This window comes from Mastomys coucha, unplaced genomic scaffold (assembly GCF_008632895.1).
Source record: "Mastomys coucha isolate ucsf_1 unplaced genomic scaffold, UCSF_Mcou_1 pScaffold12, whole genome shotgun sequence".
NCBI lineage: Eukaryota > Metazoa > Chordata > Mammalia > Rodentia > Muridae > Mastomys > Mastomys coucha.
This window is the reverse complement of record NW_022196894.1, coordinates 15,894,206-15,919,372: the sequence shown is the minus strand read 5'-3', so window position 1 is coordinate 15,919,372 and position 25,167 is coordinate 15,894,206. Positions and strand designations below refer to the sequence as shown.

The window sequence follows — 25,167 nt, the reverse complement described above, 5'->3', positions numbered from 1 at the left end:
AAAAAAAAAAAAAAAAAAAAAAAAAAAGACCTGCAGGTAGAATGCAAAATTTGCTGCTGGGGCAGAGAGAAGCTCTGAAATAAGTGGTACACTAAAACAGAAAGGAAATAACATACAAACACCTGAGTTAGAAAAGTTTGTGTCTGAGTACCTTCAGGTAAACTCTTCCTGTTCTATAGAGGGGCCCTTTGATCTAGAGCTGTGTCAGAGAGATCTGAATAATGCATATGGCATGTAAATAAAGGAACTTAGGACTGGATGATCCGTATCTGAATCTATCATGGCTATAATCTATTGCCCATCTGGGTAGGGAAGAACGTGGTTAAAGCAGACTCTGCAAGCTTTTCTTGCAGCAGACAGAGGTAAGGACAGTGAAAAAGAACAAGGAGAAAAGGGCACTGTAGCCCTCCGGGCTTGAGGGCTGATTCTTCAGACCCTGCCTGCCTCTCATAACCACACCCCTCTGCCCACCTCCTGCTATTTGCCATGCCTCACTCCTGGTTCCAGTTACATCGGAAGTCCTGCCTCTACAGAGACCAAAGAAGCTGCTGATTGGGCCTATATACTGACGAACTTGGGGGAGGGGTTTTACTTCACCTATTGTACCTGTTGGCTTGTAACAAAGAGATTATCATTAAATACAAGATGGCTGGGTGATCGCACCTCTCAAGTGCTGTCTAATTTTGACTTTCCACGTGGGTAAGGTATAATTATGGCTAGCCAATTTTCTCCTGACTCCATATTTCCAGAAAACCCTTTTCTATGGTTACTGCTGGACAGTAATAGATGGCTAGCATACGTGGGGCTGGATTGGAGCAAAAAGAAACAGAGATCTCTTTAATAAATATATATTAAGGTATAGAGGGCGGAATGTGCCTTTTAACATGGTACCCACATGGCCTCAAAAACATCATTCAGTTGCAGACTATTTGTCGAGCTGACGGATGTCAGTCTTTATATATAATCCAATTATTAGAATTCATAAGCATGGATTTAAACACACTGGAGCATTACAAGCCACTGGCCCAGGCATAAACCCTCAGAATTTTTTTTTATTTGGAAGGGACATGATTGTGATTAATGTGAACTTCTGGCTGAGAGAAATTGAAACTCAGGTGTATCATTGAACGTGGGCTGTTGTTACAAGGAGATGGAACATTCTGCCTGTTGAATGGTTCCTAGACCCACTCAGTATTTTGACCAGTTTTGTCACGTGTGTGCTCTAAGATCTTGGAAAGCTCTTCTCTCTTCAGGAGACACACAGGTTTCAAAGATTTAAGGAAGAGATCTACTAAACCTTTTATTAAATGTCTGACTTTAGTACTAAGTTTCATGGAAAGTGGAGTGCTCTGAGGCAGCTCCCAAGCTGGTGCTCCAGCCGAGATGCAAAGACTGCTAGGTCTGTGAAAGAGTTCTCCTCTGCATGACTGGATCCTAATGTGTCAAGAAATAGGGACTCAGACAAATACCACTGATGGCTTCGCAGAAGTTCTTGCAGCAGTCTTAAAGTCTGATACCTCCTGTTGTTTGTGTCAAACAAGGGGGAATTTTAAGAGAGACTGCCTGATGCAAAAAAAAAAAAAAGTGCACCCAAAATGCAGTCTACTAAGTGTCCCAAATTTCACAAGGGTAAGCAATTATAAATTGAAATATGATGTTGATTATCTCACCCTGCTTCCGTTAAACTCCCCAGGGACAGCCTTTGGCCATGCCTACAAAAGGGTCTTTCTCCAAAGGATCCATTTCAAATTAAATGGATATGAATAGGTCACAATCTAAAGTTTACTGGGCTGTAACAAATGAGTCAGTAAAGCCTCAGATGGTTAGATATTGGGAAGGAAAAAGATTTAAGGGAATTAAAGTTATACAGGCAGATGTTTGCATTATTAGGGCAAAAGAGGCACCCTCTGCATGGGTTCTAACTGCAGATCTTACTGTGGAGGGTATTGGTGGTCCAGGCTGTTCTAAAACCTCCTTTAACTTTCTTTTATGGAAGGACTCTGATGGACACACTGGAAAAGCTAAGCCCTTGATTCTTGAAGGCTTATCTAACAATCTCTAAGGGAGAGATACATTAGAAATGGCTAAAACCAAGTTTAACACTGTGATAAAGCCTTTCATAGTGGCCTAGAGCTCATGAAAGAGAAATCATATCCTCACCTCCAATATTAGGGGCTGTTGGTTCACTTCCTGAGCCCATAAAATTTCAATAGGAAACAGATGAGCCTGTAATTGGTATAACAATGGCCTTTAAGTAAAGAGAAACTAAAACATGCTCAGGGATTAGGAGAACAAAAACAAGTGGAATACATTGAACCAAAATAGCAATGGAACGTGTTGTGTCAAGGTGTGAAACACGGTCCTACTATGTGATAATATTATGTATTTCAGGCCTTGAATCCTTTGTTAAATAATCTCTATATAACATTTATTTATTATATTAATATTGTCCTTGCTGATTAGGATTCTAGCAAATTAGAAGAAGTTTTTCAACTGGCTTTGACCAATTTGAACAATATAGGGCTCAAAGTTGCCCCCTGAAAAATACAAGTAATCTTCCTTTTGATTTTCTGGAATCTGTTATAATCCTCAAGGTTAAGCTGTATTGGAGATAGTGCACAAGTAACTGAAGGCACAAACTGATAAATATAGAGGAGGAAATACTGGTCTGAATAAGACTCACCCTCAACATCCTACTAATATTGCATCATTTACTTTAAATTTCCTGAAAACAGATGACAAGGGGAATACTGCAGTTCATGAACACTGGGTACCTTTGTCAGGGACTTAGAGGTAACCTCTGGTGGCCTGAAAAGATGTAATACAAGATAAGTGGCAATCACCAGCCCTATTACTTACCATTAGAAAAGGTTTTGTGTGTGTCTTTCCAGGATATGGACTGCAGCCAATCTGGATCCTACCCTGGCTCACCAGACCCTGGACAATTAATCCAATTAATGAAGCAGAAAAAATGAGTAGCTGCCAGAGAAGACAGCAAGACCCTATCCTGCCCCATGTGTCTGCTTATAGCACTGACGCCAAATAATGCCAGTGCTGAAAATTATCAGGCACTGGTACATAGCCCTCTCTTGTTATCAGGGAGGAAGGACAGAGGACCTTGTCTTCAGCTGATTACAAACTATAACCAATTTTCTGATATCCGTCCCATAAAAGAAGTTTCTAAATTTTGGAATAACACTGTTCCCATGACTAGATACCCTCTTTGCTTTCATAACCATTACAATCTATTTTCCTATTTTAGTATCTTTTCACTTATAATATATTGGTTGGCATATTCCACTTATTGATTAGAAAGCTCTACACTCCAGAAAGCAAATTATATAGAGGAGAGAATTATAGGAGAAAATGTAGGCTTGGCCTGGCAGCCAGCCTACCTAGCACATGATATACAATTTTAAATTAGAAGCATGGCATACCATGCTCTTGAGTATTCACAAAAGTCAGAATACTGAATTTTGAGGTAGTGTGAGCAGTCAGTATCTAGCCTGAACTTTGTAGTTGGCCTCAGAGTGAGAAAGTGGCCAAATAAAGGAATAGACCTTGGCAGCTAGCTTTAGAAATGTAATCTAAAAATGTAGAAAGCAAAGGGAGTTGGGGAAGGGCAAGACTTATTAGAACCATGTTTGCCACCTTAAAGACTGAGCTGGAAAGCCATGTCCCCCACGCCCACATACACAAGGACCTTGAATTTGTGCTTTCAGTGGCTCTTGTCTTCCTGACGACTTAGGTGAACACATGAGAGCCTCTGGACACTTGGGAGAGACTTCAGAGTTCCAGATTATTCCTTGGGGAAATAGAAAACTGTGCTCCTCTATTTGTTCTACATCAGTCCCTAGGGACAAGACCAATCTGGTCACTACCTAGGGGAGTTCAGATCTGGATCCCAACCACAACAGGACAGTTTGTAAATGTTGCCCCCTGGGAAAGACCACTAGAGAATAATAACCACAGAGCCTGAAGTGACAGGCTGAGTGTAGGGCCATGAGTCACATGGACCTCTATACACTGAGGCAGCTATCACCACCAAACCAGAAGAAACTCTTCCAGAAATCTTGCCCACTGATTAGGCCAGAAGTACTTGAGGGCAGATGAAGCCCATGATAAGGCAAGTAGGAAATGAGGCTCCAGACGCACTAGACCTAAGAATACCTTATATTTCTGATGCTGGCTGTGTTGTGCCAGATGATAGCACCTTGGAACAGGATGCAAGCCTAGGACCATGGGCAGGAAGCGTATCCTCAGTCTGCACAGCTTGAAGAAAAGGTATGCACCACTGAATTGTAGGCAATGGGCTGTGTAGAAAAAATAGTCCGGCAAATGTTAGAGAGAGGGAAAAGGGCCAGTCTGTGAGCCGCATCTGGATAGACTCTGGTTTATAATGTTTGCATTTTGTTAACTGAATGTCCTTGCAGTAATTTTAGTTTTTACTATCCTGTTGTAATATTATTAATCTTGGTTTTGGAGTCTCATCAGTCAGAGAGAGAACTTTGTTCACCCAAGATATTTGAGCAGAGTAAACCAGGTACCAGAAAGAAAGGTACACAACAGAGAGATAATGCCCACTGTTACACAGGATATTGCTGCTTTTCTTCCTTCCTCCCCGTCTTTTCTCTCCCTCTTCCTTATCCTCCTCCTCCCCCTGTCCTCACACACACACACTCCCCCTTCTATCTTCCTTTTATCCATCCTATTTCACCTATTTGTTTTGAGCTATGAGCTATCATTATGTCAGCTAACTAGAGATTCTGTCAGGCTATGGGTTCCACAGATGCAAAACAAACTTCCCTTCATGTGGTTGCAAGTTACTCACATCCCGAGGGCTGTAGGACCCTTAGCTGTCATTGTATCTTTGGGCACTGCCATTAATCCAAGGAATTCAACATCTGAGAATTGCAAAAGAATGTTGTGTCAATATGTTCTCTACTTCATGGGAGAGGTGACTGATCTGGAGCCCATATTGTATACCGTGCATACAATAAACATGTACTTTAACATGTAGTTTCATTATCAACCCTTTCTTTGTTTTTTTTGTTTGGTTGGTTGGTTGGTTTTTGGTTTTGTTTTGTTTTGTTTTGTTTTTGAGACAGAGTTTCTCTGTATAGCCCTGGCTGTCCTGGAACTCACTCTGTAGACCAGGCTGGCCTCGAACTCAGAGATCCACCTGCCTCTGCCTCCCAAGTGCTGGGATTAAAGGCATGCACCACCACTGCCTGGCATAAACCCTTTCTTATATGTTGGAAAAGTCAGGAAGTTTATTGAGAAGAAAATGGTACAGGGCTTAGTCTTTTCCCAAGATAAGACTTTCACTTACTGAGGTATTCATAAACAGTTGCAGAGTTCAAAGCCTGATAATGCAAAGGAAGTGTATCTGATCCAAAGCAGCCTATTCAGCTGTGAAGTAAAAACCATTGCTCATTTTAGGAACAACAAAGGTGGAAATAATGCTAGCATCACAGATTTTGAGTACCGTGTGGTGACAAGAACATCCATCAGAAAACAGCAATAATTCAATGGAGGGGCCCAGGTACACTTAGCAACCTCAAGAAAAAGATACCTGGACAATGAGAATTAAAGTGATTAAAATAAGAATTAAATAAGATTAAATAAGAATTGGGTGGACAGAATTAGTACTCTCAAGGATTATTGATAGCATTTAAACTCACAACAATTTCTGTCACAACAGTGAAGTATAAGACTAACGTTTATCTTCACAGTATAATTTCACTCTATGAATTATTTGTAAGTAAGGAACATAGTGAAATGTGTAACCAAGTGTTTTTATATAGGAAGCATTTACTCAAATTATTAGTAGTAACCAAAAAATAGAAAAACATATAAATACCACAGAAGAGTACATCATGGTACATCCATCATAAGCAATCGAATGGAAGTCTTCACAGTGTTACTCGCCTGCAACATGTGCCATAATGCTAATACACAATTATTTTTATTATCAAAATATAGGAACAATAGTTTATTATTATGAAATGGTTACATTTTAAGAAACATTTCTAGAAACATGAGAAAATCTGTTTAAAATTACAATAGTAACATACTGAATGCTTCCAATTATTTTCTTATCATTTAAATATATTTTGATCATATTCTTTCCACTAAGTATTCTCAGATCCTCTCTACCTCCCAACCACTCAATTTCATGTAATTTTCTCTCTAAGAAAAGGAAACATGAAAGTCAAAGCAAGCAAACCATTAACACAAAAGTATCAAAACAAATGAGAAAAGGCTTACCAAAAAGCATGAAACTCATTTTGTGTTGGCCAACTAATCTTCTGTATGGGGCTTGCCCTTGAGTGTGCTAGCTGTCACTCCCTTGGAGAAAACTGATTTTCCATTTGTCTGTGGTTATCAGTTCACAAATACCTTCTTGGCTGGGGGTGGAACTTTGTGTAAATTTTATCTGTACTTGTGCAGGTCTTCAGCATGCTGTCACAGTGTCTGTAAGTTCATATGTACATCAGTCCTCTTGTGTCTGAATGATGTTTCCTTAGAGTCACCTCCTTAAGCCTTGAGGTAAAGGGTTTAATGAAAAGACCTATATGTATAGACATATGCCATTAGCAATTGTTTTAGTGCCATTCACTCAGCAAAATAATAGTAGTATATTTTCTCCTAGGTTCCCAACCTGTGTAATCTCAGGTTCTTGTCCATTTTAGTAGTGTCAGATATGGGGGCTCCATCTCATGGACTGGGCCCTCAGTCTATCCAGAATAGCTCGTTATCTCTCATAATATTTGTGCTACTGTCATGCAGGAGGGTTACAGTTGTAGGCCATATACTTTGTAGTTAAGTAATATTGATGTTTACCTTTCTCCTGTGGTAGCATGCAAAGCACCTTTCAGCTTAATGAATGCTAAGACGTAGAAGTGAAACTTCTAGTTACACACCAATGCAACTTTTTCTGTTGTCAAAAATGTAAGACAGCATGGGCTTCAGTAATAGGACTTCACCATCAGGTTGTGGAGAGGAGCCAATAGCCTTTGCAATGGCCTGTGTTGTTTGTGGGGTAGGGGTTGTGAATCTATAGGAATTATTTGGCCAATGACTGTGGCATTCTATGTCTAGACACCTAGTTGGGGCACTGTCTACTCCATTATATGGTGACTGTTTGATTCACTCCATGTATGTATATATTTAACTAAACTTCTTCAGTAGTAGGTTTCCACATGAATTTTCAAAAGGTCTTTGGTGTTAACATTTCCTCTCCATATTCCCTCCTCTACCAGGACTCCCCATGCCCTTCATTTAATATTCCTCTTCTAGTTTTCTCTTTATCACTTTGTAACACTCTATTTTATTCCCTCCACCTTGGAAGATCCTCTCATTATTGCTCTTATATGTGGACAGATATGAGTATTTCAATTAGAATAGCAATTGTCTTCTTAATACAGGTGTATTTTCAAAGCCTGTTGCTAATACTTCAATGGTGTATCTTTGGTTGGTGAGATTTTACTTAATTTTGATTTTTGTAGATTTTTTTGAAATGTTAACATGAAGATATATTCAAATTTAGGCATAAAATAATTTTAATATAAAAGTAATACATATTGTATAAACAAGTATACATGATTAATATAAACATGTATGAACTATATATCATAATCACGGAAGTGTAAAAAGTATGGACACTGTAATGTTGGTCAATGTACTTCTATTATTCTATCTGATGTCTTATGGCAAACACACACACACACACACACACACACTTGGACAAACACCCAGGTGGATGCTGTCATTTTAGTTTAAAGACTGCCAAACTGGATGGGGGAAAGCTCATGAAGCCTCAAACCTACACAAAGACCTGAGTAAATTTTGGAGCAGGAGAGTGATTCTTCCCAGGCAAGAGCACACTAATTGGTTGTCCAGTGTTAAACAATCAGCCATGAAAACACATACATAAGTAACTTTACATGGATATAGTGTAGGCTGGTATTGAAATTGCAACCTGTCTCCTGGCTTCTCTTTCCAAAGTGCTAGGACAATAGGCATGTGCTATCATGTACAAAACTTTACTGAGAATATTAACTTTATTTAGTATCTCTATTACAAGGTTGTTTCTGTTATATTTTCTGACTTTATGGGATGCTTAAGTACAAAGCAGCTGATACTTTTTATCTGTTGGTTTGATTTAGTGCTTTCTGTATGGTTTATGTAATTTGAAACCTGTAAAGAAAAGTCATTCTACTTTGATGTTGAGAATCTCTTTTCTTATGTTTTATTCTGATAATTTCATCGTTTGGATGCTTTGCAGGTTTTGTTTATGTTTATAACTTTATCTGGACTATGTTGTATGCACTGGAATACTTAACTTTCCAAATTGAAAATCAGTTGTTGTACTTATTAATGCTACCTACTGATTTAGCCTTTCTCTCTTTGGTTTTTTTGCTCTTTTGTTGCACCACACCACCATACACTATATTAGCTTTAGAGCATGTATCAGCATCTGGCAAGAAAATAATTAGTTATTATTGCTATTTATCAAACTATTCATGCCTATTCTCCATTGTTCTTACTACTTCATATTAGAATTATTTTGTGTTTCTCAAAAAGTCTGCTCATGTTGTTATGACTGAGATTTGGTGCACTATATGCTCAATTTGAAATTAAATGACCTTCCAATAGCCAGCTTTTTAAATAAGGAACAAGATGTTCTCTGATAACTTGTCTTTATGTTAAATAGCCAAGTAGTTTATTCACCAGTCAAATCATGTTTATATTACATTCTCTGTCATTTATTTCTATAGTGTTTTCTATAATGTTACTTAATCACAAATAGATTGTGCATACAGAGAAGAATCTTGAAGATTATGTAGGCTGCTCCTGCATTCGGCCACTTAGTTCTCATGTTAATTCAGTGACTCCTCAGCTGATTCGTGGAGGCTGCTCTGTTGATTGACTAGTATTTTTACCAGGCATTTGTGTCCCCGGGGCCTATTCTAGTGTCTAGAAGAGTGGAATATTGTAAATGATGAAAGGATAAGTGACAGACTGACCTTGTTTCAGACTTACATGTTTTGCCTTAAGTAGGAAGAATCTTGTAATTTTTAAAAAATGACTGAGCGAGGAAGTTTCCATCTAAAATGGAAAGAATGCTTTCTTTATTTAGTAAGAAACCAGAGATGGGTTTATGCAACTAACATATTAATAAATACCTTATCTACAAGTCTTTAACCAATGGCAAATTGTCATGCTGATGAAATTTAAATAAAGTAAGGAAAAAGAAAGGAAAAATCAACTGGCAGCCTCAATACAATAAGTAATCTTCCACTGTAAATTAATAATCATAGAGAACTGGAGAGATTTCTCAGTGTTTAAAGAATGTTCTGTTTCACAGAAGACCCATGTTTGGTCCCCAGGACCCATGTTTGGTATCTAGCAATGTTTAATAATTCTAGCTCCAAGGGACTGAAGGAAGGGCAAGCCAGCCTAAATATAGCTATCTCCTGAGAGGCTCTGACAGTACCTGACTAACACAGATGTAGAGGCTCACAGCCATCCATCGAACTGAGTACAGGGTCCCCAGTGAAGAAGTTAGAGAAAGGACCAATGGAGCTGAGGGGTTTGCAGCCCCTTAGGACGAACAACAATATGAACTAACTAGTACCCTCAGAGCTCCCAGGGTCTCAACCACCAACCAAAGACTGCACATGGAGGGGTCTGATTGTTCAGGCAGCATGTGTATAGTAGAGGATTGCAAATTCAATCATCAATAGGAGGAGAGGACCTAGGCCCTGTGAAGGTTCTCTGCCTCAGTGTGGGGGAATTCCAGGGCCAATAAGCAGGAAAGGGTGGGGTGGCAGGCATGGGGAGGGGGGAGGCAGCTGGGGTTTGTCTTTGTTGTTTTAGTTTGTTTCTTTATTTTTTGGAGGGAAACTGGGAATGGAGAAATTTACATGTAAATAAAGAAAATATCTAAAAGAAAAAAAAAATAATTCTAGCTCCAGAAGATGTGGCAGCCACTTCTGATCTCTAAGAACACTAAACTCACATACATTAATGTGCATGCATACATTCACATGAAGGGTTCTTTGTGTAAAAATTATCTTGGGAGATGAAATCAAATTTTAACAAAACTTATTGATTCTTATCATTAGCTCTTTGTGTAAACTGAATGTTAGTCCTTATCATTTGAGCATTTTAATGGCATGCTGTGTTGTAGAATGTCAAGAAAAGTATGCTGCTTCAATGAGTGGAAAACATTCTGGGGTAACTCCTAGTACTGTATTAGAGAAAATTTGCTGAAAATAGACTTTGTAGAGAATCAAATTTCAGGGAATTATTGGAGATTGCTGACTTTGAGGTTCCTCTTAAATATTCCAGAAAAAAAATAATATACCTGAATCTGGAGCCAAAAAGAATTAACAGGTTGTGCACAGAAGTGCACAATGTGAGTCAAATACCGTGATAGCACAAAGAGGATAAGGAAGGCATCACCTTGGTGATAATGTTAGAATGAACAATCATTTGCAGAACGAAGGGAAAGGAAAGATAGTCAGAATGAATAGTCAGAATGAGTAGTCAAAAATGAATGGTCAGAATGTGGGCAGTTTCAGACACAGAGGAGAGAAAAGTAATGAGAAACACACATATTTTTGATCTACCTGGGGTGCTGGTGAGCTACAATATGGAGAGAATGGTAATTTTGTCTCTTTATAAGTTTCAGGAAACTATGAAAGTGAAAGCCAGAGTAGTCTACCCATATTCTAGCATAGAAAACAAAGAGGTGGATAATTTGTAACTATTGTTGGGTGTATGCATATATAAAAATAAGTATGTATGTATGTGTAGATAGATAAATAAAATAGGGAACAGACACTGTATTCTAAGAAAACACATATGAATGAAGTGGAAATGAGCTATATCTGTGTGGGTTGAAATTCAAAGAGAATTCTGTGTGGAATTTTCGTAAGGCAAGAATTGTCCCCCGTCCCTGATTCCAAAAAAGGTGAGCAAGTAGGACAATGTGTTTGTGAGGGAAAAAAAAAAAAAAAACCTCTCAGCCTGTAAAATGAGGCCAAAATTATAGGATTCTATGTCATGCAACAAAGACACCTGAATTAATATGTCATTCCGCATTTGTTTGGGATCTACGGTACAGCTGTCAGCACAGATAGTATCAGAGATAGTGCAGGGAGTAATACATGGTGTTGAATCAACTCCATGGGGTACCTACCTGACAAGACAAGCCTGTAAAAGGATTATCACCCACCTCTCCTCAAGTGAGGTCACAGCTCCACCCACTATAGCTAGTAGTTTGATCCAGCCCAGCTGTCAGAGAACAGGCCCAAGTGTTAGCCCCACAGGTTTTGGGTTGGGGCTCAGTCACTGTGGTATGTTTTCGGCAGTGGAACCCAGCTCACTGTCCTAGGTAAGTGGCTTTAATTCTTCTTCCTAATCAGCCCAGCCCTTATCTTGCAAGGGACTTTTTTCTCTCAGGGAACCTTTTTCTCATCTGCTCTCCTCAGACTTAAGGTCTGAATCCTTAAACTTCTCTGTGGTGGCAAGAGGAGGTGGACCATTTTGAAGTAACCTGAAGGAAGAACCAAAAGAGTAGAATCAGCTGGCCTTAAAGTCCCATAGATATACTGTGATCTCAGTGGCATTAGTTAGAGTCTGACCAGAGTCAAGGGCTCCATCCTTGTTCTCAGGAAGATTAATAATTTGGGACCCTGGGCCAGATCAAAAAAAGCAGGCACTAGGAATTTCATGGAGCCCACAATATCTTTACAGGTTGTCAAAGGTTTGATCTACAGGTGTAAGCCCAGCTTACAGAGACTGTGGTTATCCAAATTGGATCCACAGAAGCATAGTGATAGTCTTGTAATAGTGTTGAGATCTCTGTTCTTATACTGGGCTGCTAAAGTCCTATGAACACAGAAACACCACTGACTAGTAGACTAACCAGATCCTGGTCACCTCAGAATTATCACTAGAGATAATCAGGGATTGTGTCTACAAAGCCCCATAACCCTGGATTTTGTTGTTTCATGTTTCCATTGCCAGCTTCTAATTTTCCTCAAGTTGCCTATTATATGCAGGAGGTCAGGAATGAGGGACAAATGTGGGGTTTGGGAATTCTACCTGACTGTCAGGGAAGGATGCTGTTGCAGTGAACAAGTGGAGGCTATGATCTTCCTCATGAGGAAAAAAGCCTCTATAACATAGTGAAGAGTATTGTGATCAGATCAAAATGTGCAGTAGGCAGCAGTTCCAGAGTAGCCTCAGATCTTTTCTGTATGGAACTCACTACGAATTGGAAGGGCTGAGTGGATTGATATAGAGAATTTGCTGTCCAAGGTAACAGGAGGCTCAGTGTTCCCAGATGCTCTAGACAAAGAAGGGACCTCCTCAATCAAATGCAGTCTGCAGAGCAAGATGGGATCTACCCTGTTTATCAGAGAGCTCTGATCAGCACAGGAACAAAGGGGAAATAACTGCCCTTGGGAAGGTGATCATATGTGGTGCAAATCCCAAGTTAGATTAAAAACAATAAGCACAGCCATATCTGCTGTAGTGGAATTGAGGCGGAAAGGAAGAGTCAAAGATATGTAACTTGGGAGTGTGTTTTGAAAAAGGCTAGTGAGAAAATTGTCTGTACTCAACCAGGCTCAATGGGGCAGGTGAGAAAAAAGAGAAAATGCCAGTTAAAAAACATGAACAAGCCGGGCGGTGGTGGCGCACGCCTTTAATCCCAGCACTTGGGAGGCAGAGGCAGGCGGATTTCTGAGTTCGAGGCCAGCCTGGTCTACAGAGTGAGTTCCAGGGCTACACAGAGAAACCCTGTCTCGAAAAACCAAAGAAAAAAAAATGAACAAATTGAGCAGTCCTTGAGATTTTGATATTTTATATTGTTTCCTGAATCGATCCCCTTCTTTCATTCACACAGGTCAGCCCAAGTCCACTCCACACTCACAGTGTTTCCACCTTCCTCTGAGGAGCTCCAGGGAAATAAAGCCACACTGGTGTGCCTGATTTCCAATTTCTACCCGAGGGTTGTGACTGTGGCCTGGAAGGCAAATGGTGCACCTATCACCCAGGGTGTGAACACTGCAAATCCCACCCAAGAGGGCAGCAAGTACATGACACCGGACCAGTGGAGATCTCACAACAGCTTTACCTGCCAAGTTACACATGAAGGGGACACTGTGGAGAAGAGTCTGTCTCCAGCAGAATGTCTCTAGGAACCCAGGTTTCTCCTTGGCCCGGGAACCCTGAAGCTGTAGGGCCCAGAGTGGGGTCTCTTGTCTATACTAGCTATCTTAACCCTTCTCTCTTTCCCACTGAATATTAAATAAAATGTCATGAGTGAATCAAAACTACTGTTTTATCTCATTTTTTCTTTGTATATTTAATTTTCAACTCTTTGAATCTACAGTGTGTGGAGGTAGGATCATGGTTCCCAGTGAGAAATTAGTTCACATTTGAAACATACTGATGGCAGCACCCCAGCAGTGACCTTTCCCCTGTTCTGCACTGTTCCCTGAGCCTTGCCATGTAGGGACACCCATTTAGAATGCATGGCAGATAAAATACTGTGTTTAGAGTTAAACGATAAACTTAATGTAATATAGAAAGTTCCCAAATGTGTGAGTTCTTGCAGTAAACTTAGAGAATTTTATTATATGCTTCAGAACATTGGTGTTCATGGTCATCTATACTGGGACATGTGATGGGATAAACACACAATTATCATGCTTGAGCATGGTAAGAAATAAATTCAACCTGATCCCAGAAGGGGTATCAAATAATTGTGCACAGGAAGTAGTTTTAGAGTCAAAAGCAAGACTACCCAAGGTCATGTCAGGTGAGGTTAAGTAAGACTAAATGTGACCTGAGAGCTGAATTCAAGTCATTTTCTTGGGTAAACTGAGATGTAACAGATACCCATTTTACTGTCCAAGTCCTCTCATGAGCATGAGCATACCAGTGTACACTTTACAGTGATGCCACCCACAGTCTTTGAAATTGATTCAACCTTCTGTAATCTGGTCTATATCCAGGCCAATATGTGATTAGTGTTCAGGGTTTGGAGACATCCTCCTCTACAGCTATAAGCAATATGGACACTGAGTACATTCAGAATTCTTTGGTGGTTCATACAGTCCCATAGCATAGTCTTCAAAATCAGAAATTTTGTTCAACAATGAGGCAAAGTCACAGTTGACAAAATAGACCTTGATCTTAGGCATCCAAATTCCCAGTTTCTGAGCTAGGAGGAACTTTTAGGATCTGTGCCCTATATTCCTTTTTTGATGCTAGGCCATGATAAAATCTGTGCCTAATAGTTGGAAGTGAAAATCATGGGTACCCTCACAACAATGTTCCATGCTGGGGACAGTGCCAACACTCATCTATTTCTCAGAGACTCATAGTCTTGTTCCAAGTTTTCACTGACAAGTTTGAACAGAAAAATTAGGAAACACAGAAATAGTAATGTTCCCATATCCCCACCAAGCAGACTCTAACACACATTTTACCTGGGTTTTGATTCACAACTATAACTATAACTAATGATGACTATAATCATATAATTGTCATAATAATAAAACTATAACTTCAACTATAACAGAAAATTCTTCCCTGATTCGTGTTAAGAAAACCCACCCCAGAACTCATATCCTGTTAGCTAAAATTATACTTCTGGGTTTAAAAAGAGAATGCCTGGGATCTGATGACATCTTCTGGTGTGTCTGAAGACAGAGTCAGGGTATTCATAGACATAAAGTAAATAAAATCTTTAAAAACAAACAAAAAAAAAACAGAAAATGCCTAGAAAATAACCTCAAAAGAAGCTATAGATTATTTCTATTTCTTCATAAAATAGTCACCAAATGGCCATGCATCATGACCCTATAGTGTTTAGTATAATATTATTGGCAATGATTCTACCATGTGTAGGAAGACGAAATGTGGATTGATACTGATGGCTGTGTGTGTTCTCCATCTGCTCTCTCCTGAAGTGCCACAGATGTCTCTCTTTGCTCTTTGCCAGGCATGAGCTGCAGAGATTGACTTAGTGGTCTCAAGACTTTGCATAGACTCCATGCAGCTGGTGGTCTCCCCAAACTGTCACTAAGGGCTCTTCTCTATTCCTTCTTATCCTGTGAAGAGCTTCTTCCATACAGAGTATGGAAAATGCATGGATGATTTTCTGGCAAGGCTGGACAAGAGAATGTATGGAACCTGGGAAGAAGAATTACAGTGATGTCACCACCATCCTGGAATCATTACCACCTACACACATCACAGATGCAACTGGATAATAAGGTACATGCAGGGTTTTTGCATGAGTCTATATCACAGTGTTGGGTGTTCGGTGGAGGAACCAGATTGTCTGTCCTAGGTGAGTGACTCCTTCCTCCTTTGTTATTGTTGTTTTCAAGCTTTGAGATGATTTTTGTTGGATAATTTCTCATTCTGTATACTACTTCATGCCTAAACTTCACTCTAGGTAAATAATCTCTTTCTTCTCTACATGCTGTGTCTCATTTCAGACTGTTTCTGTAGCCTTTCATGTCTAATCTCAAAGATAGGGGCCTGAAACAGATAAAGCGTCAATGTCTGTCTATAATTCTGTTGGGATATGGAGCACTTTGATAAGTACTCCATTGTACCACACAACCTTTGAATGTCTATTTTTTTTTCTGGTGAACTTTGTGAGGAATAAATTGAATTGTCATTTCATGGAGAAGGAAAACCAGAGGGATAGAGGGAGATACAGCTGTTGAATTTGGATAGCACAAAGCACTCAGCATAGAGGCTTTGAGGAAGAACATGTCAAAAGACAGATAACCTGTACAATGGAAATTATGATTAAGTTCTTAGGATAGTTGGTGTATAGAATGGATCCAAGAGCCTCCTCCATGGAAAGACACAAACACAAACACAGCATCCTCCAACCTAGAACTCAGGAATTGTAGTAAGGAGTAGAAAGGAAAAAGAGCTCTGGCCACAGAAATTCAAAAGAAGAGAGATAATATCAGTAGGGAAGCTGGGCTCCTCGGTCTCTCTAGAAGACTACTTAGAAGATATAGCAACTGAGTTCACATAGATATGGTCCTGCATGAAAATTATGCAACTCATCCAGAGACATAAATCATATTTCATTCTGCAGAATGAGAAAAAGTTTAAGGAAGTACATGTTATGCTTGTACCCAGGAGGCATAGATTTAGGTAAAAACAAACTCAGGAGTTTAAAGTTTAGTCATACAGTAGAGGTTTTACACCAGAACTGCCCTCAGGGTGGTGTAAGAAGCCTGCAGATATACATAAAATGCAGAGAGGATATAAGAGCAGGAAAAAGAGGGTCAGGGGTCTGTATTGGAGGGCAGTGTCAAGGGTGTGTCAGGTGAAGCGTTGCACAAATACATAGTTTTATAATTTCTAGGCACACAGGGAGTAGATAGAAGTAATTCGTACACCATCTTCTGTGCTCTGTATGTTCAAACATAGTCACTAAGCTCAAGAACACTTTACACACCATCTCCAGGATTCCTACTGAAAAACAAAGATTCTGAGCTTCTCTTTTTCCATCTTGCAGGCCAGCCCAAGTCTACGCCCTCAGTCAATCTATTCCCACCTTCCCCTGAAGAGCTCAAGACTAACAAGGCCACACTGGTGTGTATGGTCACTGGATTCTACCCAGAATCTCTGACAGTGGACTGGCAGGCAGATGGTACACCTGTCACTCAGGGTGTGGAGACTACCCAGCCTTCCAAACAGAGCGACAACAAGTACATGGCTAGCAGCTACCTGTCCTTGACAGCAAGAGAGTGGGAAGCTCATAACAATTTCATCTGCCAAGTCACTCATGAAGGGAACACTGTGGAGAAGAGTTTGTCCCGTGCTGAGTGTTCCTAGGTCATCTGACCTTCATCTCACCCACAGAGGCTGAGATCAGAAACGTGCCAAAGTATACCCTTAGTGCTTTTGCCTACCATAGCCCTTCTCCCTACCCTCAAAATACACAATAAAATGTTCATTCACAACCTGTAATTCTGCTGTAGATTATTTGTTTTAGTGTACATGTCACTGGAATTCAGAGTAGTGTGTGTGATGTCCTGACACCCTGGACTTTGCAAGCAAGGTCATAACCTGTATCATCACCCAGGTAGTGCCACCTTCACATGCACACAGTTTTCTAACTCTCATCTGGACATCTTATCACACCATAGTATTGTACATATGTCATAGACTTCCTAAATTCCATTCTTTCACAGACCTAATTATCTGTCCATTCCATTTCTAACAATCTATTAGTGTCTAGTCATTGTGTCTTAAAATTTGCAATTTAGAAACAAGGTCAATTCTGTAGGAGATCACAATTTCTATCTTTCAAATCAAAACAAATAGTAGCAGGAAACTGTAAGTTTATCATAATCTAGTCAAACAATCAAAACCAGGCAGAGTGTATGTGGGGTTCATGAAAACTGTAGCATTGAAGTAATCAGCCTTGATGGGAATAAAACTTTGTTGAGCTAAGATAAAAAAGAAATGATATCCAGCCCAAATGTAACGTAGGTATTCAGTGCTGTATATGATAGACTATTACAGATTTCTACTTCAGAAATAGATTTTGGGATTTGTCATATATAGTCTTGGCTGTGGCTTACATGCTTGGCTAAATATCTGGGTATCCTACAGATAACAAGGTTGTTCTTAGAATTCCCATCCCACCAGATCTCATTCCTTCCTTAGCTCAAGACATAATAATTCAGTGTCCACCTGTATCCTGAGGTTATCCCAGTCCGCTACAAATGAACTAGGTCAACCCATTAAAATACAGGCATTGTTCAACATCATTGCTCCATAGTTCTTAGTATTTGTACACAAGACAAGTATCTATAAATGTTTCTTGTTAAGGAATCAAGCAAATGGTAAAGCCTGAAAGATAGGGGATTTTTGAAAACAATTGTGTGAGCAGAAATAGGGCAACAGTACTGAATCCCAGCCACACCAATTCAAACCTTTGCATTAACAAGACATTTGGAACATAACAATGCATAGCAACTGACTTTTGTTCATGGAGGAAAATCTGTGATTCAAAGTTGAAGGTACAAAATTGTTTCATTGGCCCTCCAGGCTTCAGTACAAGTTTCATCCATTCCCCCCAGCTGATGCTGAAAGAAACACTTTAATCATTTTGCTGTAACATTTGTTGTTGTTTTGGTTTTCTAAGACAAGGTCTCTCTACCTGCCCTCAAACTCACAGAATTCTGCCTGTCTCTGACTCCAAACTGCTGGAAAACACATGGGTGTATCAGCATGCTCTGCTTTTTATAATGTTTAATTACTGAGAACACTGAGCTAAACATTCAGGAACAAAGTAAAGTTCTGTTTCCATCAATCAATGATTATGTATTCTTTGTAGTGCTGGTTAATGAATCCAAGTATATGATAGGCAAATATTCTACTGTTAAACTATTTCCCTAAATATTAATTTTGTGATGGATGGTTATTTTTTATTTTTTGATACATAATCATTGTGTATAGTGATAATGAGATTCACAAAATATTTTAATTCTAGTACAACAATTACTATGCTCATATACACCTCCATACACCTTGTCCTTTCCCATATTTCTGGACACTATAATTCACACAATATCTTCTGTACTCTGTATGTTCAAATGCAGTCACTAAATTCAAGCTCACTTTACACACCACCTCTTCTCTATGGCTAAATAATTCTCCATTTTGTACAGAAAGAAGTAGTTTTCCTTTATCTTTTCATCTATGCCTATGCTAATCCCACAGTCTGTCCCTTGTTATTAGCCCTGCCTGAACAAGGATGTCCAGTCTCTTTGTTTTCCTTGGTTTGTGTACACAGCAGCTAAAGACTTCACAAAAAAATGACTGGAAATGTAAACACTTTGGCTATGTATCAGGATACATCATCATAGAAACTTCTATCTCTTCTGTTTGTCAATAGCGCATGTACTTAGCAAGAAATCATGAAAACAATTCTATTCACAATAGCTCCAAAATAATAGACCTAATTTCTAGAATTAAAACTGAATAAATAAGGACAATAGTGAAGACATTAAACCACTGAAAAAATAAAATTTTGATTCCTTTTTAGATAAAGGTTTGCTTTGTAGCCTAGACTGGCTTTGAACTTCATCATTACCTCCCTTGTTGCAAGAAATACGACACATACTACTGTAGTTCCAAGTCTTCTAATAAAATTATCATAGAATAACTCCTTGCTTATATGGTATTTAGTATTAATTTATTTTTAAATGGGAACACCATACTTATATACACTGAGATTTTTACTAATGTCTTCTGTGTCTGATCTCTCCAGAGTTCTTCTCATTTTTTCTAACTAATTCCATTCCTGACTGCATATCTGCCCTTTCAATATGTATTTTTCAAATTTCTCCAGGCAATGTCAGCTTCTGTATTTTCATGATTGCAATGGTCATGTGATATTCATAAAAGAGGGCCCCACAACACCTTCTCTGTTCTCCAATTCTAACAGTTCTTCTACTCCCTTTTCTACAGTGTTTCCCGAGCTTCAGATGGTGGAGAACAAAAAAGGTACTGTGTAGGTGCCAACCAGGCAGCAGTCACTTATTCTCAGCAGTTTGATCAGTTATATGTCCTGTCATTGACATCACCCACTTAGGGGAAAACGCTATTTTGATGAAGACTGAGATTGGTACTAGTCTATAATGAAAGGGTAAATGTTGAGAAGAGAACTTAATTACATGTCCACTTGGCAAAACATCAGTAATAGGTAGGAGACAGGTAACTGGAGGACATGATATAGAGATGTAGACTTTTGAGTTTCTGTCATTCTCTGAAAACAGGATGAGATTCTCTTTCTAGAGATGGACAAATGCCAGTGTTATTAATGCCCCTACTTTCTAAGGCCAGTCTCTTCATTTTACCTTGCTCTTTTCTTTCCTTTTCTGTCTTTCCTACTTTTTTCTTTCTCATTGGACAGGATCGCTCTCTACTGCCACAGCTTAATAATGAACTCACTCAAATCCTTGCAGATTCATCTTCTAAGTCCTGGCATCACAAGCCTGTATCATGATGCTGCCTGTCTCAGTTTACCCATCACATGGATGCCAAAGCTGGAAATAAGCGGGAATTATAGAGAAAACAAATTGAAGAAAGATTCCTCTTTGTAGCCATTCAACTTCAGGTCTCAAGGGTTGAGTCAAGGTTTGAGCCCTAGGAATATTCAGCAGAGTACAAACTCTTCTCCATTGAACTCTTTTCATGGGTGACATGGAAGCTATAGCTGTTGTGAGATACCCAGAGTTCCAGTGTCAGGGTCAGTAGATTCTAGCTATGTACTTGTTGGAGCTGTTTGAAGGGATAGTAGAAGGAAATACCATCTGCATTTTAGACCACCATCACAGCACTTGGGGAGGAGTCACTAGACAGACAAGTGTAGCTTCTTCCTCAGAGAAAGTACAGCACAGAATGTCTGGGAGTTGGCCTTGGCTGACCCAAAAAGTAAAATATGGACAAAGATCAGAGATTTGAAGTGGTGCACAGCCTAATGCTAAAGCAAAGACTGTTTTATGTTTCCGTCTAGGATCAGATTATAAATAACACCAGTGGAAACTATTTATCAATGCCTGAAAGATATTATCAAATTATTGACTCTTTCTGGATCATTTCCCACTTTACAGTCAGCCTCTGGCATAGACTCACATGTTTTCATTACATACCACTGTCTGCTCCTCCCTCATATCAACTAGAGAAGCCTTGGGACCTTACCTTTGCTATAGAAAACCCTGCCTGGATATCTCATGCCAGGTCTTGCATTCTGGATCTTCATTTGGTGTATTTGATTCCTGATTCCAGATTCTTCCTATTTGGAGAGATAAGGTTGTTTCTAAGGCATTGGCCTGGTTACCTCAGTGTTTGCCCAACATAAAATCCTTTGCTGTATTGTATAAAAGACTTATCAGGACCTGGACCTCAATCTCAGAAGTTTCCTTATATCCAGGTTTATATGCAGCTGGGACTGATCCTGCTTAAAGGTCATTTTGAAGTCTCTGGGGAGATCTGTAGTAATTGTCAGACTCTTCTCTCAACATATTCCTGTCACTTAGTTCCTATCAGAATTTCTCCCCAGTAATCTTTGTTGGGGTTTCCTCTACAATTGTTGGATATAGATATGCCCACTTTCTGACTTGTGAATCATGTGCTACATGGCAACCAATGCATCATACTTGTCCCGAGAAAAGCATATTTACCTATTTTCTCATTGGAAATAGTTTTTTGTCCCTTTGAAATTTCTCTTGTATCTACAGGTATCCTCAGTCTAAGGACTTTCCTCATTATGTTGAAGTTTTTCTAACAAGACTGGAGAAAACCTTAATCCAAATGATTCACCATTATGCAGCTTCCTTCCAGTATTTTACATCTAACAGTGAGTTTAGACATAAATTAATGTTGAATTTAAAAGCCAAGCTCTAACACATTAACAACCAAAAGACATCTTACCATTGGGCACTTAGGACTAGTCCATTGAGATCAGAATTGCATACAAACCTACAGATAGACATATACACTTTCACCCAGTGAACATTTAGAATAAAGCCCCAGCAAGCAGACTCCAAGAATTTGACACATACACATACACATGCATATATACACATAATTAGTGGAGGGAGCAAGCTCCAACATACACTCAGGCAAGCTTTACATATATACATAGGTGATGGATGGAAGAAACAATGTTCCAACCCCCACTCACGCAAACCTTACATATGTACAGAAGGCAGTAATTTGTGGTTACAAAGAAAGGAACATTATAAGGAATATTGAGGACTGTCCAGGCAGTCAGTTGTCTCTGCCAATTGTTTAAATTTTGGAAGCTACATTCTGTTCTAGATGTAAAGGGATGGTTTTCAGATGGTAATAAAGGTAAAATTAAACATGATTTAGGTACAGAGTTATAAACTCATTGAAATAAGACAGATGGTTAAGTACCCCATTTAAGGTATAAAATACAGAGTGGACTTTTAAAGGTAATTTGTACTTAATAGTTCTCATAATTGTTTCAAAATAGTTCTTACTATGTAGTGTTTGTTACTATAAGTGAAAGAGCCATTTTAATTGGACAAAAAAAGGGGAAATGTAGTGTGTTGGCCTGATGGTGCTTGTATTCTAATGCTAATTTAAGCCCCCAAACCTGATTGCCCCAGAGACAAGAGAGTCTGCACATAGATGCTAGCTAAGTGTCTCTGGCCCCACTTTATTGTGATTGACAAATAAAGATGCCAACAACCAATACTGGGAAGAAAAGACATCAATGGGACTTAAGTTTCACAGGATTGTATGAAGAAGAGCATGCAGGAGAGCAGAGAAAAAAATCTGCCAGAGCATGACCCTGAGGGCTTCCGAATTGGAGCTAAGTGTAACCCAGATGAAACATAGTGAATAACAAGTAATAACTTTGGGTTATTGATCGGAAAGTAGATTCTAACAGCATGGAGGGTAGATAGCTGTTGAGCTATTCTGCTGATTAATGCTTTTTTTAATATAAAGGCTGTGTGTGTGTGTGTGTGTGTGTGTGTGTGTGTGTGTGTGTGTGTGTGTATGTGTTTTATCCAGGAACTCAATAACATAAAGTAGGGTAGAAGCCCTAGGTTGGGATTTAAATATTTACTACAATTATGTATTATATGTTATTATTTATCTTTAAAAGTAATCTTGTAAGAATCTTTTAAAAAATTACAAATCTAAACTTTTATATAAAAATCAGTCACATTACCTTAAGTCTTCAGAATGCATATCTATTCATCAGCAATTCTTAATAAACAATATCAGAAAGCTAACGGTAAGAATGGGTATAAGAAATCAATCATCAGCAGTCCAGCCTCAGTGAGAGTCATGTCAGCCAGTGCTACCATTGTTATTGCTCCCTGACCGTACAATGTGCCTAGTTTAACTAATGAGTGTGATTTTCTGAACTTCAAGTGATTCCCTAAGATTTTCTACATCAGAGACATTAGGAGATACATCTCAACCTAGCTTCACTAACAACTGTATTTTTCCAAATATTTTCTAAGGGTGGTGGTCATTGCTGACTATCTACATCTCTAGTTTTTTTCTAGCGTAGTAACTGAACCATTAATCCGCTCGAACAGCAGTACCTGAAAGAAATCAAGCATTATTATTGCGAGTCTCAGAAATACTTTCCAGTGAGGGACTGGAGGCCCCCTTAGAGTTCTCATCTAAATTTTAGATTAAGAGAGTTATGACAGCAGCAAGCAAAGCAGAACTCCATAACAGCATGAAGTCCTCAGGACAAGTGATCCTCAGAGTTGTGCCACACTGAGGCTCACCCATGTGGTTCTGGTAACCATTGGGCTGCATTCCATGAGTTCCAAAGCCATTTGTTGTTACTCTTGCATGGCCCTCCACAGATTCAATCAGTGATAAATAAAGTATAGCATTAGCAATCACTGTTACAATTTTGCCTTATTGTTTAATATTTAATTTTCAACTCTTTGGGTTTCTCAGTGTAGTTAGAGGAAAACCAGGAAAGTCTTATGGTATTAGCTGTTATATGGAGTGATGTTAGTTTTTAAGGTTTTGATAGCTATCCTTCAATTTATATAATGCCATAATTTAGGTATAGAGTAAAGAAATAAGTGGGAAAAGTATATTCCAGGAAGGATGAATAGAATACATAGTTAAGAAGTGTCAGAGGAAGACTAGAACAGGAGTATTAAATGAGAATGTGAAGTAAAGATAGGGATGAGCGAGGGAATTTAGAGAAGGAAAACTAACACTAAAGTCTATTCAAGAAGTTATATAGAAACCAATTACTGTAGAAAACTCTCAAAATATATGCATACATGGAAGAAATATAAATGGAATAATAAACCAAATAATTGATGAGACAATGTTCCAACCATACATATTTTGCCCACAAGCAAAATTTCCAGTGATAGAGATGGATTTCATATAATGAAATTTTTGGCCAAAAGATTTCCCCATGGAAATCCCCAAATAACTCTGGCTATTCCTAAGGCTTTTGATTTCTCTTGACAAATGGATAGTAAGACAATACTGACAAACACAAAGCTTACACATTTCACTGAACATGAAGAAGTTGAGCTTGTGGCAAAGTAGAGACTTCACCCCTACTGACTAGTGAGTGTTCACAGTACTGGAAGGTACTCTGAATGCTACCAGGGGACAAAGGGAAATACAAAACCTGCAGTCTACTACAGCCTGTATGATATATTGGGGCAATAATGGCACACACATTGTGAGAGTAACTAATCATTCTCTATTTGGGCTTAAGGACCACCATACAAGATAGAAACCATGCCTGCCACTGCTGTGTGGCAAAAACCTAAGTCTGAATAGGCCATGGACTTAGGGGAAAATCAAATAGTATTGTTCTCCTAAAAAAAAAAAAACACACCTAATGATATTCTGCTATACCCATAGATCAATTTCTTACTCAGCCATTATCAGAGAAGCTTCCTATTGCAGTAGATGGGAACTAGTATGGAAATTTACAGCTGAACAATGGTCACAGACTTTGGAATACTCTTTACTAAGTAGGATATCTTTATCAAATCCCTCTTCTCATTGCTCATGGAGCTAAATAGAAAAGGAAGCAGAAAAATTATAAGAGCTACAAAGTATGGGTGACACAGAAGAAACAATGTCTTCCAAACACAACAGGAATAATACGCTAATGAGCTATATGGATAGTGTGAAAGCATGCACAGGGACTCAACAGGTTCAATCAGGTAGGATACTATCACAGAGAGGAAAAAGTAAACAGAATCTAGCATACCTAACTAAAAAGCTATCTTCAATTGACAACTAACTGCTTGCGAAAGAAAATATAATTTTATCTAATGGTGTCTCAGTGGAGGTATTGAAACCACACTTAAGGTTTGACCCATAGTGTACTGTAGATGGACAACATACACACACACACACACACACACTCAGTGATCATTTTGTAAATATTTTGTCTCATATTTATTTGGGAATTTTTATCTTATAATTCTTTTGCTTGTATAGTATGATTTGTGATTGTCTGTTCTTTATTTTATTTTTCTTTTTTATTTTAGATATTTTCTTTATTTACATGCAAATTTCTCCATTCCCATTTCCCCTCCAAAAAAC

At 38.9% G+C, this 25,167-nt stretch overlaps 1 long non-coding RNA gene and 1 gene segment (V, D, J or C); both read left to right on the top strand.

Moving 5' to 3' along the window:
* LOC116085706 overlaps window positions 1-17,034 on the top strand; it is a 236,223-nt gene extending 219,189 nt beyond the window's left edge. Inside the window, 2 exon segments of the V gene segment in view lie at window positions 15,345-15,382; window positions 16,580-17,034. Of these exon segments, the coding sequence occupies window positions 15,345-15,382; window positions 16,580-16,899 (358 nt within the window).
* On the top strand, window positions 11,263-13,355 carry LOC116085707. Its single transcript, XR_004116691.1, has 2 exons — window positions 11,263-11,407; window positions 12,926-13,355. It is a non-coding gene; the product is annotated as an uncharacterized LOC116085707 (long non-coding RNA).
* Window positions 17,035-25,167: the final 8,133 nt, after the last annotated feature.